Source organism: Cnephaeus nilssonii, assembly GCF_951640355.1.
Source record: "Cnephaeus nilssonii genome assembly, chromosome: 20".
NCBI classification, from domain to species: Eukaryota; Metazoa; Chordata; class Mammalia; order Chiroptera; family Vespertilionidae; genus Cnephaeus; species Cnephaeus nilssonii.
This window is the reverse complement of record NC_137091.1, coordinates 26122354-26140757: the sequence shown is the minus strand read 5'-3', so window position 1 is coordinate 26140757 and position 18404 is coordinate 26122354. Positions and strand designations below refer to the sequence as shown.

At 47.7% G+C, this 18404-nt stretch overlaps 1 protein-coding gene across 1 annotated transcript in view; it reads right to left on the bottom strand.

The window, feature by feature from the left end:
* Window positions 1–335: 335 nt before the first annotated feature.
* BCO1 (beta-carotene oxygenase 1) overlaps window positions 336–18404 on the bottom strand; it is a 38503-nt gene continuing 20434 nt past the window's right edge. Inside the window, exons 7-11 of the mRNA XM_079760016.1 lie at window positions 17385–17642; window positions 9665–9770; window positions 4496–4590; window positions 2944–3055; window positions 336–1053 (exon numbers count right to left, since the gene is read on the bottom strand). Of these exons, the coding sequence (XP_079616142.1) occupies window positions 815–1053; window positions 2944–3055; window positions 4496–4590; window positions 9665–9770; window positions 17385–17642 (810 nt within the window). The 3' untranslated portion in view covers window positions 336–814. The remainder of the gene's footprint in view (window positions 1054–2943; window positions 3056–4495; window positions 4591–9664; window positions 9771–17384; window positions 17643–18404) is intronic.

The window sequence follows — 18404 nt, the reverse complement described above, 5'->3', positions numbered from 1 at the left end:
AGCAACATGCCTTCCTGGCCACATAATTTACTAACAGGGCATGGTGAGAAGGCTAGAACTCCCAGGCGTACAATCTAGTCCACTGGAAAGAACAGAGGGAGGAAAGGGAGAGAAGGGGATGGACGAAGAAGTAAAGATAAATGTTTATCTCTCTCTTCTCTGTCATTCTAAGAGCGATGAATACATGACAACATAATTACTGATTCAAGGTCATGGTCTTTATAGGAAAGGAGCTTCCCTTCCCTTCCCTTCCCTTCCCTTCCCTTCCCTTCCCTTCCCTTCCCTTCCCTTCCCTTCCCTTCCCTTCCCTTCCCTTCCCTTCCCTTTTCTTCTTCTTCTTTTTTAATCCTCACCCAAGGATATTTTCCCATTGATTTTTAGAGAGAATGGAAGAAAGAGGGAAAGACAGAGAGAAATATCAATGTGAGAGTAACACATCGATTGGATGCCTCCTGCACACACTGACCAGGGCCTGGGCCAAGGAGGAGTCTGCAACCGAGGTATGTGCCCTTGACTGGAATCGAACCTGGGACCCTTCAGTCCGAAGGCCGACGCTCTATCTACTGAGCCAAACTGGCTAGGATGGAAAGGGGCTTTCTTAAAAGTGCTAGAGCTATCAATAAATATTTGATCAATGCTCAAACGTGGTTTTTATGGCCAAAATGAAATGAAAGAAAGATACTGATAAGCTTTACCTCCAAACCTTTGTCTCAAAGCAAACACGAAAGAATAAACACCAAATGAAAGGAAGGACCTGCTCTTCACTCAGAGGGGGATCGCACCTGTGTCCCTGGGAGCCTACCCACGGGGCCGCTCACGCCTGTCCTGTCTGCGAGGCCACGGGGCAGTCTGAAGCCCTGTCCTGGACTTCCTGGGGAGGGGCCTGCTTCCTTGGGTCCCAGTCTGTGTCCGGGATGAATAACCCGTGGAGATCCAGGTGCATGTCCACATCAACATATGCGCGAGCTAGTTCTGCAAAACTTTTGGCATCCAGAATAAGCAGAAAAGGCAGCTTTTGGGGATCAGAAGAGACAACGGCCGTTAAGAGAATTCCTTTGGGGAAACAAAAAGAGACACTTTGTAAAAGTGCAGCCTTGAATCTCCTCCAGCTGGAGGGACGAGCTTCTCAGCTATGCCTCCCCGTCCTCTATGAATGTCAGTATCTATCAAAACAGAAGGAAAGTGAATTTTATATTCTGTGTGAGCAGAAGAGAAAGATCGGGGAACTAGGACTCAGGAGACCTGCTTCCAGCCCTGGCTAGGCCAGTCCTTTTACCTCTCTGAACCTCAGTCTCTTCATTTGCAGAGTGGGATAATGTCCCTACCCTCACAGGCTTGCTAAGAGGATCTCTTGCATGATGAATTATGAAAGCACTTTGTAAATTACTGCATGTGCTGCGGAATGGCTATTTCCCTACTATTTAGAAACTGACTATAGAGAATTGGTTTCGATGCTGCATTTAGGCTAATATGTGTCACTTGGCTAAATTCAGAATAGTTACACTCAAATGGCATTTGAATGAGCCCAATTCACCTCAAGGCAGCCTCAGCTTCCCCCTCTGCACAATGGGAACATTCTAAGCACTCACTCTCAAGGAACAGAGGGTTAAAAATAATGCACATAAACTTCCAGCAAACATTCGTGCTTCGTCCCAGGGCCTCCCAGGTTTCAGAGTGGCTGAGCATGATTGAAGTCAGATCGGCTTGCTCTCAAATCCTATCTCTACAGGCACTGGGCGTGTGACCGTGGGCAAGTTACTTCATTCTCTTGGCCTCTCCTTTGGTGAAATGAAGACAATGCTACTTCCTGCCCATGGAGAAAATGCATGGAACACACTCTCATAGCCCAGTGGAGGGCCGGCCTCAGCAGGAGGTGGTACCCACAACCCCCAACCTCGGAGATGACAGTGACACGGGGTCCCCAGCCTAGCGCCATGCCATGCATGATCAGTAGGTAGAAAACCCCTCCCTTCTCACCTGAGGGAAACAGCTGGCAGGCTCCATGGGGCAGCCCCACCCAGGGTTCTTTGTTACCCTCCTTAGCACCCTCATGGGTGTAGGCAGGGCATTTCTGGGTCAAAGTCAGAATCAAGGAGGGAAAGGACCATCTGTCATGTGGAAATCCAGAAAAGCAAGGTGGGCCTCAAACACACATTTCTAGGTGCTCCTCCCCAAAACGTTAACATGCTTAGATAATGAAGAACTCTGACCCTGCCATGAAAGTGAATTTTAAAACCAAGATTCTACACTCTGGGAAAGCGTGGTGCTGCTCACTGGGAAGTGGGCTTTTGTGTCGCAAATAATTCAATGCTAGGAGGTGACTGCTAACCTGGGGCCAACCAGATAACCTACCCTCACAAAGGGACTGAGATGGAAGCTTTAAGCCAGAAGTCAGCTTGACCTCCAGAGGGACTGAAGACTAAAAGCCAACCACAGTTACATGGCCAAGGCCCCCCACTCCCCCCGCCTCCCCACAGGCTCTGACACCAAGGCTCCGGGGAGTGTCCCTGGTCGGTGATACTCCACGGGTATTGTTGGGAGAAGGTGGCATCCATGACTTTCCCGGAGAGAACCACTGAAGCTCCACGCATGGAACTCTCTTGGACGTGGCCCCACACACCTCTTCTCTTTCAACCTGCATCCTTTCGCTGAGATAAACCATAACCATGAGAATAACAGTTTTCAGTGTGTTCTGTGATTCCTGCTACTGAAACCAAGGGTGGTCTTGGGGACCACAAAACCCGTAGTTGATGTCAGAGGTATGGGTGGTCTTGAGGACTCCCTAACCCTACAGTTTTAGATTCATACAGACTGGGGTTTCAAAGCACGACCCCCCCAAGCTGTGTGATGCAGGCGGGGCCACTGGCCCCAAATGATGTCTCTGTCTGAGGATGCGATCACCAGCAGAGTACAGCGGACAGGCTTCCCTTCCCCGAGTCTTACCGTCATCCTCCTCTTTGGCATCTGGCGAGGACAGAAACACGGATTCCGATGGCCAGCAGTGCTCCTCTCTCCATCTTAAGAACGACTTTGTGAGAATGTCATATTTTAGTATCTGCACATCCAAAGAGGAAAACATGGGGATGACTTGTTGGAAAGCATGCTTATCGCACAGAGAAAGAAAGCATGGGAGGCCCACAGAGAAAGAGGATTTAAGCCCCTCCAATGTAGACTCCAAAATGACATCTTGGAGTCATGAAAGCAATGAGCTTCCTCCTCCAACTTGAAGCAAAGATCCTCTTGCCACCACATAGCTGACACTACACACTGAATTCTTTTCAAAACAAAAATCCTGAATTTAGCTGGTGTTTGGTATCACATTGCAATTTTTCTATAGTTAGATAAACTAACATATCCAATGCAAACATTTTATTGATTTTAGAGAGGAAGGGAGAGGAAGAGAGATAGAAACATCAGTGATGAGAGAGAATCATTGATTGGCTGCCTCCTGCACGCCCCCTACTGGGGATCCAGTCAGCAACCTGGGCATGTGCCCTTGACCAGAATGGAACCTGGGACCCTTGAGTCCACAGGCCAACATTCTATCCACTGAGCCAAATGGGCCAGGGCTCCAATGCAAACATTTTAAAGTATAATACAGCCCTGGCTGGTGTGGCTCAGTTAGTTGGGCATCACCCCCGGCACTGAAAGGTTACTAGTTCAATTACTGGTCAGGGCACATGCTCGGGCTGTGGGCTTGATCCCCAGTGGGGACTTGCAGGAGGCAGCCGATCAATGATTCTCTCTCTCTCTCCCCCTCAACTTTTCCTCTCTCTCTAAAAATCAATAAAAATTTTTTTAAAAAATAAAATAAAGTATAATACAATTCTTTTGTTGTTTTAAAGTACAGATTACTGGACTTCTCTTAATCACCAAGAGGCCAGTTTCCTTTAGGGTATGGGGTTAGTGGTGAGTGACTTGGGGTGTGTGTACATGTGTGTGGAAAACTTAATTTTCTCAGTGTTTACTTTTCTACATGTACATTTTTATCAAAGACTTCCCATTTTATTGTTTAAAAATGAAGATAAAAGTGGTATTTGTATAGCACTTAGCCTTTCCCTGGGATATAGCAAATGTTCCACAAATAGTAGTTTGAAAAAAAAACCCACCACAACTGAATCTTCCAAGTTTCAGCTATACCCTCCCTGCTTTAGAGGCCCTGTATACTTCCTTATCCTCATTGCCTACTACCTTGTAGCACATAGTTGGCATTCAAAAAACACGTCTGGAATAAAGAAATCAATGGATAAACTCCAGCCATGGCCTCTTTCCTGAGCTTCAGCCCACTAGGTACGGCTCCCTCCCTGGGCTCATCGTTGCTTCAAATGTATTTGGTTCCAAACTGATCTTACTCTCTGACCTACCTCCTGTCCCCCAGGGGACCCCCCTCTTGCCCTCCATTTTCTAATCAAGGTCACCCAGTCTGAGAACCTGAGAACTCAGCTTTGTAGACAGACAGGACTGTTGCAAGCGGTGATCGCCCAGGAATCAGTACCTTGTTTGGGATGGGAGTCCTTTGAACTTCAATAGCAAAGACATACCGATATGGCTTCCCGTTGTGAGCGTAATTGATCTGAGGCAGTTCTAAGCCTAGAAAGAATGACACAGCTGACAAAGGCCCATCCTGAGGGCTGGGAGCATCGCCCTTTGTGCAGGGCTGGGCACCCTCTCCACAAAAACATCTCCCAGGCCAGCATCCCTGAACTCCATTCAGGCCCTGGATTGGATCAGGGTAGTCACCAGGCAGGGGAAAGGAACCTCTGATAATTATCCTGGCTCTAGTAGAAGGTTCAGGAGCAAGGTACTTAAGTATATAAAAATCTTTAATTATCCAAGATAGAAATCAAAATAATTGCATGATTAAAATCAGAAGCCACTGCAATTTTTAAAGCTCTTTAAAAAGTACTCATGTGTGCACACACGTGTGTGTGGGTGTGAAAAGAAACTTCTGAATCTGTGTAAAGAAGTGTCAATGGGGAATAAATAAATCTGTCGAATTCATATAAGAACCTTATGTTAAAATAATATCTACAAATAATTTTAATAACATGGGAAAGTGTCCATATCATAAGATTAAGTGTAAGAGGCTGATTATAGGATTATATCCACTATGCTAAAAAAATAAAGAGAAAAGTTTAGAAGCATTGCTGGGGTGATAACTTCATTATAGTTTATGTCTCATATTGTACACTAGGTTTCTCATTTTGTGAAATTTTCATTGTACTTATTGCTTTTATAATTTAAAAAAACCCTTAAAATGTTGTCCATGTAAATGTATATTGATATATGCCTGTTGTGTCAAATTAAATTTCTAAGGCTGAATACAAAAATAAAAGTCCCCCTCTGATGAAATATGCCAGGTAGTTGGAGCCAACTGCTGATGAAAATATGATGTCCAAGAAAAGAGGAAGCAGGCATGGGCACAGCTGCCACAGAAAGGCCTCCTGAGAAGGACCAAGGCATAAATGCTTCTCAGGCTCACTGAGAGTAAAGGGGAATGGATTCCTGAGGTGGGAAGATGTATAATCTTACAGGTGAGTAACCATGAAACTTCCAAGAGACAGGACATGATGAACATGAGGTGGAGGGACCTCCCACACACTTAAATCGGAAAAAGATGCCTAAATCCCAGCTGGTGTGGCTCAGTGATTGAGCGTCAACCTATGTACCAGGAGGTCACAGTTCAATTCCCCGTCAAGGCATATGCCTGGGTTGCAGGCTTGATCCCCAATAGGGGGCATGCAGGAAGCAGCCGATCAATGATACTCTCTCATCATTGATGTTTCTATCTCTCTCTCCCTCTATCTTCCTCTCTCAAATCAATAAAAATCCTAATATATAAGAACCCTGGGTCATAATGACCAGTAACGACCGGAGGTTGACCAACCGGAAGTCAGTGCTGGCCCTGCCCCCAAGCAAGCAGTAAGGGGCAATCAGGCAGGCAGGCAGGCAAGCAGCTAGGGGTGATCAGGTAGGCAGACCAGCAGTTAGGGGTGATCAGGTAGGCAGGCAAGTGGTTAGGGGAGATCAGGTAGGCAGACAGCCCCTCGCAGGGCTGGCCCTGCCCCCAAGCAAGCTGTTAGGGGCAATCAGGCAGGCAGGCAGAGTGGTTAGGGGTAATCAGGTAGGCAGACCAGCAGTTAGGGGTGATCAGGTAGGCAGATGGCCCCTCGCAGGGCTGGCCCCAACCCCCAGCAAAGAAAGAGGGAGGCCCAGGCCAGCCAAGCCATTGCACCCCAGCCTGTCGCCTGCAGAGGGAGGCCACTGGTGACAGGGGATGGAAAGCAGCGCTGCACAGATGGCAAGCAGTGGCAGCGGCGGGGGTGGGGCCAGCTGCCTGGAGCCTGGGGAAGGAAAGCCCCAATAGGCCCTGATCTCAGGCCAAGCCTAGGGACCCTACCCAAGGGGTCCAAGATTGTGAGAGGGTGCAGGCCGGGCTGAGAGACTCCCCGCCGAGTGCATGAATTTTCATGCACTGGGCCTCTAGTATATATATCCTATCTAATAAAAGAGTAACATGCAGATTGACCATCATTCCAAGACACAAGATGGCCACCCCATGTGGTCAAAGATGGCTGCCCCCATGTGGACACAAGATGGCCACCACAAGATGGCTGGCAGGGGAGGGCAGTTGGAGGTGACCAGGTCGGCAGAGGAGGGCAGTTGGGGGGGACCCAGGCCTGCAGGGGAGGGAAGTTGGGGGGGGACCAGGCCTGCAGGGGATGACATTTGGGGGGGGGACCCAGTCCTGCAGGGGAGGGCAGTTGAGGGGGACCAGGCCTGCAGGGGAGGGCAGTTATGGGGGACCAGGCCTGCAGGGGAGGGCAGTTGTGGGGGACCAGGCCTGCAGAGGAGGGCAGTTGTGGGCGATCAGGCCAGCAGGTAGGGCAGTTAGGGGTGACCAGGCTGGCAGGGAAGGGAAGTTAGGGGCAATCGGGCTGGCCCGGGAGCGGTTAGGCGTCGATCAGGCTGGCAATGAAGTGGTTAGGGGGTGATTAGGCTGGCAGGCAGAAGCAGTTAGGGGCAATCAGGCAGAGGCAGGTGAGCGGTTGGGAGCCAGCAGTCCTGGATTGTGAGAGGGATGTCTAATCACCCGATTAGGTCCGATCCCGGTGGACCTAAACAGGCGGTCGGACATCCCTCAAGGGGTCCCAGATTGGAGAGGGTGCAGACTGGGCTGAGAGACACTCCCCCGCCCATCCCCTCCACACCCCCCCCCCCCCCCCCCGTGCACAAATTTTGTGAACCGGGCTTGCTCTCTCTCTCTCTCTCTCTCTATATATATATATATATATATATATAGATAGATAGATAGATAGATAGATAGATAGATATAGATATAGATATAGATAGATAGATATAGATATAGATATAGATATAGATATAGATATAGATATAGATATAGATATGCCCATAGTCAGCCTTAAAGTAAGCCTGAGACTTCCTATGATGCTCCTGGGCCCCTCAATCCTGATCTGGGACTCCATTCCCCCACACTGTAAATGGCCAACCATAGGTACTTGGTTAAGTAAAGTCTGACTCATCCCAGTAAATTCTGCATGGCTATTAAAGCCACATTTTTGAAGAAGAAGCCATTTCAGAACATTCTAAATGGTATAGTATAGTACACATTCCTAAAAGTATAAATGCAGAGGTTAAGGGTCTTTGAGTCAGAGAAACCTGGGTGCTGATCCTGGCTTTTCTGCCTGTTACCATGTTGTCCTCAGCTTTGGTGTCCTCAGTTCTAAAAGAAAAAGAGGACGTGCCAACACTCGCCTGCTGGAGTTGTTCTAATAGTAACGGCTACATCTCTCGGACTCTCACTACCCTGAGCTCAGCCCCTCGTGTGTGAACTCATTGAATGTGGATGACAACAGGGCGAAGTGCTGGGATGAAAGGAGAGAACAGCTGAGCAGCTCCTAGAAGAGGGCCTGGCATCCGCCAAGCAGTCCATACACAAGAGAGAAGACTGGATGGGTATTTCCAAGGGTTGTCACGGGTGGAGGGATTTATTTATCGTCATACTTTTCAGTATTACCCATAGTTGCTATAATAAACAGGAATTCTTAGAAACAAAAGAACTATAATGTTTTAAGTCTCCATCTCCCACACCACATGGTGGACGAGAAGAAATGGAAGTTGATGCCTTAAGAATTAGAAATGGGCCCTAGCTGGTTTGGGTCCGTGGATAGAGTGCCAGACTGCAGACTGAAGGGTCCCGGGTTCGATTCTGGTCAAGGGCACGTGTCCGGGTTGCAGGCTTAATCCCCCAGTGGGGGGCATGGTGGAGGCAGCTGATCAATGATTCTCTCTCATCATTGATGTTTCTATCTCTTTTTCCCTCTCCCTTTCTCTGAAATCAATAAAAATATATTAAAAAAAAAAAGAATTAGAAATGGCCCTGGCCAGTTTGCTCAATGGTTAGAGTGTTAGCCTGCGGATGGAAGGGTCATGGGTTCAATTCCCGGTCAAGGGCAGTTGGTTCAATACTGGCCCTGGTTGGGGCATGAGTGGGAGGCAACCAATCAATGTGTCTCTCTCACATCACTGTTTTTCTCTCTATATATATACTCCCTTTCTCTCTGCCTCCCTCACCCTTCCCTTACACTCTCTCTAAAAATCAATGGGGAAGAAAAGATCCTCACTTTTTGGGTGAGGATTTAAAATATATTTTTTAAAGAATTAGAAAACGAGATCTGTATTTTCACTTTTAAAGACTCTAAGAGTCTGGGGTGCCGCACAGAACTGGTTGTTGGATCCATGGGACACTGTTTACAGAACTGATTGTTAGTGGTCAAATCTGAGGTCATCCTAGGAGAGTCCCCAGGCCGGCACCCTTCCAGAGCCTGGACCTGGCATGGGGCAGCCACCTGGGGAGCCACGCCTTGCCACGCCTGAAGTATCCTGGGCAAGCCCGTTCACTACGAACTCAAGCGTTGAGCTCAGACCCAGACTTTGGTCACACGGTGATAACACTGAGCACAAAAGCGTGGTCCCCACCCCATGGACTTGTTATATTCCAGGGCAGAGATTCTCAATCAGGGCCATGGTGTCCCCCCGCCCCCCCCCCCCCCCATGGACACTGGCAATGTCCGGGCATGTTTTTGCTTGTTCCAGTTCAGGGTGGGGGTCCTACTGGCACCTGGTAGGTCGAGGCTTGGGATGCGGCTCAACATCCTACAAATGCCCAGGATGGCCCCACCACAAAGAATGACCAGCCCCAGGTATCAGGAGTGCCAGGTGGAGGAGCCCTGCTCTAGTGGGTGTGACTTCTATTCAAGGGGTTTACGTTGTGTGTATAGCTCAACCTTTCTGAGGCCTGGTTGGCTCCTCTGTGACATGCTGACAGCACCTGTTTATGTGGGGTATTGTGAATGTGTAGAGGTAGGGATCCAAACGTGCTGTGCCTGTTAGTCCCCATTCAGTACAGCACAGCATTTGTGGGGGGCAGCCATGAAAGTCACCAGGTCCAGTGACCACCCAGTGCCTTCCTGGGTGGGGTTTGAGGACATATGAAAGACAACTGTCCCCAAACGCTTTGCCTCTTTGTCTCTTGTCTGTGCCTAGCATCTCAGAATCAGAAGGAGGTATTACCCGAAGAGGCCTGCGGGGCTTCATGAAATTCTGCTCTTCCCTAAACACAGGGATAGAGGGTGTAGTTTACCTTCACAGAGCAACTCTGGTTGGCAGTAGACTTGGTCGTCTTTTTCCTTCAGGGCTCTTGCTGTCGTAGATGCCAGTTTGATTAAATTTGAGCCCACTTCCGCATTCTGAAAGAATGAATTTTCCAACAAAAATGAAAACTTGTTACCCAGAGGAAACATTTGTTTTACTGTGTACATTTTTAAAAAAATGCTTCTGTGTATGTCATCTTGCTGTGTCCTCACATTACTCACAGGAAGCAGCTATGACGTAACTGGTATTCTCAGTTAAAAATGCGGATTGGCGATTGTAAGTGACTCTTCCAAGATCGGATAGCTGGTAGGTGGTAGGGCAGGGGCCACTAAAACCGTGGCTCTTTTTTTCTACCGTGGACCACATTATCCCTCACAGGTGAAATGAATGTACTTTTTAAACACTGGATGATTCACCTGTAAAAGGCTGCATCAGTCATTAAAAGATTGTTTATAAAGAGTTCATAATAACATGGGAAATGCTCATGATAGAATACTGAGTGAAAAGAGCAGCAGAGTAAATTGCATACGCAGTCTGACCTCAGCCAGCTAAAGTAATTACATTGAAAAGAGCCTGGGGAGAAATATACCAAATATTAACAATATAGCAGGCAGTGGCAGTATGAAGACCTTAATTTCTTTTTCTATGCTTATCTATATCTTTGGTATATTCTCCTGTGAAAATGTATTACTGCTGAAAATAAAATAAACATGCAATAAAATTTACTTGGGAGAAAGATATCTATCAAGGACATTCCTTGGTCTCAGGTTTCAATCAGACTTTGCTCTGTCCAGTGCCTTACTGCCATCATTGTAACCCAGGAGAGGAATTTAACGCAATTGATTGAATATTTATTGAGCATTTACCACTCCCTGTTTCTCCACATACTAGTTATGGGACCTTGAGTAAGTTACTTAGTATCTCTGAAATTCAGTGTTTTCACCTGTATAATGAAGTGTAGTATATGCATTGTAGGAATGGTATATGTGTCTTCGAATTATTGTGCAGATTAAATAATCCATGCAAATAATTTAAAGAGAGCCTGGTTGGCAGAAAGTGCTAGATAATTAGCTGTTGTTGATGATATGACTGTTGTATTATAACCAATACTAGTGGCCCAGTACACAAAATTCATGCACGGGGGGGGGGAGGGGCGCCCAGCCGGCCTATACCTGCTCACAGTGCAGGAGCTCCGCAATCGATAGCCCCAAAAGGTAGGCCCCGCCCATCCATCCGGGGCTCCTCGATGGATTGCCCCAAAGAGGTAGGCCAGAGCCGGGAGTCCAGTCTCCAATGCGGGCATGGGGCCGTGGGACCCCCGGTGGAAGCCGTGTGGAGCAGCGGCCAGGACCCGCCCCAGAGCCCTGCCCACAGCATCAAGCACCACCCACCCTGGTGACAAACTGTGATGGCGTGATGACCACCTAGGCCAGTGGTCGGCAAACTCATTAGTCAACAGAGTCAAATATCAACAGTACAACGATTGAAATTTCTTTTGAGAGCCAAATTTTTTAAACTTAAACTTCTTCTAACGCCACTTCTTCAAAATAGACTTGCCCAGGTCGTGGTATTTTGTGGAAGAGCCACACTCAAGGGGCCAAAGAGCCGCATGTGGCTCACGAGCCGCAGTTTGCCGACCATGGACCTAGGCTTTTATTTGTATAGATTACTCCTACTACTACATTACTGCCATTACCACTGGGAGAGGATGAGAAGCCCCTGTCTTCACAGAGTTTACTGGGGAAAATTATTGTTATGGTTGACTTTTCATTTAAACTTTTCTCTACTCTCCAAATTTTCCAAAATGGGCTTTTATAATGAAAACAAACTTATTTGAACAATAGCTGCTTTTGGCTGGGAAGGAGAGAAAATTTACTGCATCCTAGCTATTAAATTGCAGGGGCCCTTCAAGATATTTTTAGTTCAATCCCTCAATTTACAGAAGACTAAACTGAGGCCCAGAGAATAAAGTGGCTTGTCCAAGGTCACACAAAGAGAAGCAGAGCCTGAGCCCAGACCTTCACCTGGCGATTCTTCTACTCAGAAGCAAGAGCACTGCAGGCAGAGGACAAAGCAAGTGCAAAGGCCCGGAGGCTGGCCCGTTCCCATCCTGCAGGTCTCAACTCAACATCCCTTCCCCAACAACTCAATCTGCAGTGTCTCTGAGGTGTGTGTCCCAACCTGCAATTATCTCCTTAGGGAGCTGCTTCCTTCTTTTATGCTCTTTCCCTATGAAGACAGGGACCAGATTTTGTTCAGTGCATGGCACATAGCTCCCAGGGAGTAACTTCTGAATAAATGAGTGAATGCATGACTCAGTAAGCTTTCCCTTTAACTGTCAAGGGGCAAAACATGCTTTGCCAAGTGGTTGTAAGAATGAAATGCGATAAAGTGCATTAAAAAGTCACTTAGCACCCAGCACATCTACGGTTTCTTATAAACAAAAGCTCCGAATGCCTCCACCTGTGATGCACAACAAATTGGTGGGAGGCCCCTCCTGGTGACTTGCTAGTCACATGACAGCAATAGGCCTCTTGTGCATGTCCTGGGCTTGATTCTTAGGGAGTCAATCTGCAGAGCCGTCTTATAACTCCAGCCTGAAACTGGTCAGACTAGTTGAGGGATAAACTGAATTTTTCCACACACAGCAGTAATGAACATGACTCGGCTGCTTTCAGTGGCCAACATGCTCAGCTTTGGGAAGAAATGGCTTTCCAGCCAGAATTCAACAAAATTCTGCGAGCTTACTTTGAAATCCCTAAATTCAAGGGGAGAAGAAGTCATCTCAGTAATTCCCCGAAACACTGACTTCAGCAGCCCTGGGTGTGAAATCTGACTCCACAGCTTTCTCTGTGAACTTTCTCAGCCTCCCTAAGCCCGCTTCCTCGCTTCGCTTCCTCGTTTGTAAAACGGGGGGACCATTCGTAACTTTTGGACGGGTTCTTTTGACCTGCGTCTGAGGATAATGGCTAGGATTAAGTTAAATAATGGTTATGAAAACACCTGGTCCAGGGCCAGACCTATCATAATTAGTAACTGGGAGCCAGGCAGACATGCATTCAAATCCCACTGATAATTCTGCAATGTCGGGCAGGTGGCTCTCATCTGTAGTCACGGGATAATGCATCACTCAGAGGGCTGTCATAAAGATGAGGTGAGAGACATGCAAAGCATGGAACCACCCCTAAAACTTCAGGACCCCAATGAGAATGAGGCCCACCAACCCCAGATCTACACATAGCAAATGGTTAAGTAAAAGGCCGTTTTCTCCTCTGCCTTGGCACACAGACCTTCACAATGTTGTGGACCGATGCTGTCCAAAACAGCAATAACTAGCCGCATGCGGCTATTTAAATTTAATGTTTAATTGAAATTAAATAAAATTTAAAATCCAGTTTCTCAGCTGCACTGGCCACATTTCAATAGCACATGTGGCTAGTGGCTAGTGGTTACTGCGTTGGGTGGACAGATAAGTGTTCCTTCATTGTAGCAGGTTCCATTGCATGGTGCTGGTCCCGAGTGTGAATTTAGAATTCTAGGAACTCCTGGCGTCCGAAGCTGGAATAGGGTCGCGGAACGAGGGCCAGCTTCTAGGCCTGGGTTCTCTGCTCCTGCCCCTTTTCTTCCCACTGCATGGATGCCCCAGCCAGCACAACCAAGCCAGCAGCCAGCCCTGGCCACCGTGTGGGCCTGAGGAAGACTGGAGCAGGTGCTGTAAGCAGGCTGGGGCTATTTGGGCAGGAAATTCAGGGATCCAGGGTAGCCAGTTCATGGTTGGGGTTGGGGAGAGTCCCTCTGGGTGGGCATAACTCCATAGCCCTTTAACTCCTCACCCTGGGGAGAAGGGAAACTGTTGGAGAAAGGCCAGATCAGGGCCCCCAAAGTGCCAAGGCCAGAGCAGGGTCCCCTCTTGCTGAGGAATAAGAGCAGAAAAGTCATCTTAACACAGGGCCTGGCACACAGTGAACTCTCGTGGTGGCTGTCTTATAATATTGGGTCATTTTTGCATTTGGAGAAAAAACAAAAAACAAACCAACTGAGCCACCCTTTCTAGGTCCAAGATACCTACCCTCCTCCCACCCCCTGCCTGTGATGGCCCCTATGTGTGGATGGCTGTCAGGAGGGAAGTCAGTGTTTACGAATCCACCTGCAGGACAAGGGCAGGGCACCTGCAGGGACTGTCTGCACACGCCCACGCCCCTCCCGGCCCAGCCCTGCCTTCCACAATCCCCACGCCACTCTACATAAACAGGCCTCTCCTTCCTTTGACCCCAGCTGGCCCAAACACAAGAGAATCTGGGGCAGCTAGGAGGTCCCAGACTTCTGAATATACTTCATCATTCTCATTCTACAAGGCAAACACTTTCCACTTGGGAAATGTTCTAAGTGCTAAAGGAAGACCTTGTGCTCTTTTGGAGACCTTGATTCATTCATTCATTCATTCATTCATTCATTCATTCATTCAAAAATATTTAAGAGCTTAATGAGAACTCTCTGAATGCCAGAAGCTGTAATGGGTGCAGGGGATAAACTGCTGACAAAACAGAGTCCTGGCCCTCTTGGAGCTTCAACAGGAAGAGGTGACTGAACAAGTTCATTACAAAGAGCTGCAGGTGCCATTAGAGTGTACAAACTCATCTGAGGGGAGTAAGGACCCTGACACCTGCAGGATGACCAGGAATTTGCTTCACGGATGCGAATTAGAATCCACTGTGGGCTCTGAGACCATGCCCACCCCTGGACCCCACTCCTGGAGGGTCTGGGCTGAGGCCCAGCAGGAGCTGATGTGGTCTCAGAGCCCCCAGGTAAGTCCGACCTGCAGCCAGGACTGGAGATCTGATGGGAAGAGAATGGGGTTGCAGGCAGAGGGACAGGGATGTGCAAAGGCCCCAGACTGAAGGGCATTAGAGAAAGAGTGGCATCGCCTGCAGTTCTTCCCTAATAAGCCTTTGGATGGGATGAAATCAGAGCTGCTGGATCTGGGCATAGAGGCCACGTGCTCCTGCTTGATTTCCAGATCACAATATGCAGGCGGGGCGACTTGAAAGTGAAGCAAGAAGACATTTTTTAAGGGACAATAAATAGCAATTAGAAAGCGTGGCCAGAGCTACCCTTCCCAGACTCACTCTTCTTTGCAAGTTTCAAAGCAGCAGATGGCTCACTCGGCGCCTTTTAAAAATACACATGCTAAACTTCTTAGCTTGGTTCCAAGGAAGCAAATCATTTTAGAGCGTGATAAAAGGTTATAAAATACTGTGGTGTGTGGGCAGTGGGAGGGAGTCTTTCCTCTCTGTCTTTCCCTGGACTGAGGTCGACATGAGATGGGGGCTGGCTCGTGATTTGCCACCTGTGAGCTTTGTGACACCCCCCATTGCTTCCTGGAACCCAGGAGCTGCGGTTTGAGGCCCTGCCCAGAGCAAGGGGCACAGAGGGCGGTGGCTCATGTGAAGATTATGTGGGACACAGCCAGTTCATTCAATAGCCCCGGGGGGAAAGCTAACTCCTTTTTCTCTTCCAAGCTTTCTGACAGGTCAAGGAGCAAGTCCCAGTTAGGTGCCACTAACTATTACTAAGTCTTTAACAGGTAATACATTTTAGAACTTTCTTATTAACAAAGACATTAAGTCTTGGCAAGCAACAACGTCTGACTAGAGCGTAAGACCTCTGCTTTATTTCCATTTTTTTTATGCTCATGATTACCTGCTATTTGCAGCAAGCAAGGCTGGCTTTCCATTGGGTAGTGATAAGTTTTCTTTCAACAGTGAGTGATTTAAACAAAAATGTGACTTGTAAATGTTAAATAGAGGTGATAGGAAATATGGTATAAATCATAACAGAGATATGCAGATGGAGAAATGCCGGAGAGACAGGAACAACAAACATACCTGGTGTTTAATGCAGGCCCTGCTCACTGGTTGGGAGATGCCTAAACTCTGGCACTGAGGAGCCTGGCAGTGAGGGTGGGAGAGGTTCTCTGGGTGCTGTGGGAGTGTCCCCTACTCCTCAAGCCTGCAGAGCCCCAAGAGGCATCAGTGGGACCCATCGGGGGTTCTTTCCAGGAGTTATACCCCTTACCAGCCATGAGGATGGGTTTAGAAGACAGGCAGGTACAGATAACGACCTTGGCTCTGCCATTCTGGGCTGTGTGACCTTGGGCACATTCTTTAACATCTCTGAGCCTCAGCTTCTTCATCAATTAAATGAGTCCAATATAAGGACCTCTCCCACAAGTTGTTTGGATCATTAAGTGAGGTAAGGAAAATAAAACGCTTAGCAAAGTACCTGGCATATGGAGTGCAGTTAGTAAATATGAGCCATCACAATTGAATTGAAATGAATTTGGCTTCATTTAAATTAATTAAGTCATGAAGTCAGTGAGTTCTGGAGCCAGAAGCCTCTGGAGCCTCCAAACCAAGTCCAGAACTCTGGCAGCATGACCCTAATTAAGGCTAACGTCTGATCTAGTGGTCATTTTTAATGCAAGAACCGTACCATTCAACAGCAGGGCACTGGGTAGGCAAACGGTGTTGAATCCCTGCCATAGGCTGTCAGGAAAATAGCAAAAACGATGTTGTAGAAAGATATTTAGATATACAAATAGGTGGGGAAAGCGGTACACAAAAGAGAATGTACACATTCAGCCATATATGGACGCATACTACAACACAGATGAACCTTGAAAACATGATGCTGAGTGAAAGAAGCCAGTCACAGAGAATCACCCCTGTATGATCCATTTCTATGAAATGCCCGAGAAATACATCCTCAGAGACAGGAAGTAGAGTAGTGGTTGCCTAGGGCAGGGGGATGGAGGGATTTGGGAGGTGTTATGATTAAGGGGTATGAGATTTCTTCTGGGGGGGTAATAAAAATGTTTTAAAATTGATTGTGGTGATAGTTGTACAACTCTGTGAATATACTAAACGCCATTGAATTATACAGTTTAAATGGGTGAAAATGGGTAAATTATATGGCATGTGAATTATATCTCAATAAAGCAATTAGCCCTAGCTGGTTTGGATCAGTGGATAGAGTGTCAGCCTGTGGACTAAAAGGTCCCGGGTTCAATTCTGGTCAAAGGTGCATGCCTGAATTTCAGGCTCAATCCCCATTGTGGGGCATGCAGAAGGCAGCTGATCGATGATTCTCTCTCATCATGGATGTTTCTATCTCTCTCTCCCTCTCCCTTCCTCTCTGAAATCAATAAAAAATATATTTACAATAAACAAATAAATAAAGCAGTTAAAAGTATGTACAGTGTGATTTCCTTTTGTAAAAGTAAATCACACTGTACATAATTTTAATCACTTGATTGTGATATATACATATCAATATGTATACAGTATATGTAACATACATATACTGTATACATATATCAATTACGTGCATATATATACACATATATATATATATCAATGTGTCTGTCTATATAGCTAGCTAGCTATGGAAAGAGAGAAAGAGAGAGAGAGAGACACTGACTTGGGGGGGCAATACAAATATATCTACAAGGCGTTTATTTCTTTCCTTTTTACTTAATCTATATTTTCTAGTTTCTACTATGACTATCTACTAACTATGGGGAAATAATGAAAACCTTTTTCTGTCTCTTTAAGAACAGCTCATTTTGGATTTCAACGTCAACCAACTCAGCTTCCTACCTGGTACGCACATTTTCCCAGGAATAAAACGGCCTTCCTTCAAGCCATTACCTTGTCCATGCAGAGGGGCACGGCGAACCTCTTGAGGGTGGGGACAGGGACAATTCTGGAGTTCCCTTCGAAGCCTTCTTTCAGGTTGGCCAAGTAGAGGCACTGGTAGAGGCTGCTGTCCTCATAGGCGATGACGTCAAACAGAAGGCAGCCGTCCTCTTCGTAGGCGTTGACATGATGAAAGACCACCATAGGGTCCGTGTAAAACTTGGTGGACACAGGCTTCCCAGTCCTTTGGTTGACAATGTGAATGTAAGTCTGAAAGAAGAGGCACATCCAGTGGTCAGCTTCCTCTCTGCTGGCCCAGCGTGGTGGCATCAGGTACGGGACAAGACCCAGCCCTGCCATGTACTGGCTCATGCCCTGAGTGTTCCTTCCCCCTTCCGGCCTTGTGTCCCACTCCAGAGTGCCAGCCACGGAGAAGCACTGAGTATGCGGGGCTGTCACTTGCTGCATGTCTGGGATGATCTCTTTCCCACGGAGAGGAAGTTTGTGGGCCAGGGCTTCTGTGTCACCAGGACAGTGTTTGGGGGAGGCCCCGCGGGGTGCACTGTTTCCCCTCCTTCACTTGGTTGTGATTCCAAGTGGGCGGCAATATGCCAGCTCCCTGGAAATGGCTGAGTTGGAGAGAACTGGCGAGGTGCCAGACCTCTAGGGCTTCCCAGGCTCCATCCACAGCCAGAGCCCCTAACACTCTGAAACCATACCTTCCCTTTGGGTCCCCTCTCCAACCTGCACCACAGAGCCTGCTACAGGGATGCGGTTGCCACAGCAACACCCCTGCCCTGGAGGGCTGGGTGACCTGGTTCTAGCTAAGGATCCCACATGGGTATCTGCTCATGAGGCCACTGCACACACTCTGGGTGTCACGAGGCGGTGTCACCCTGGGTGGTAATTAGCCATATCTGTAGCCCCAGTTGCCTAATCCAAAGGGAGAGGGGGGGTGGTTATATCTTTTGGCAGCTCTGGCCCAATCACCCTCCTCCTGAAAAGGAGGGAGGGACCACTCCGGGCTGATCT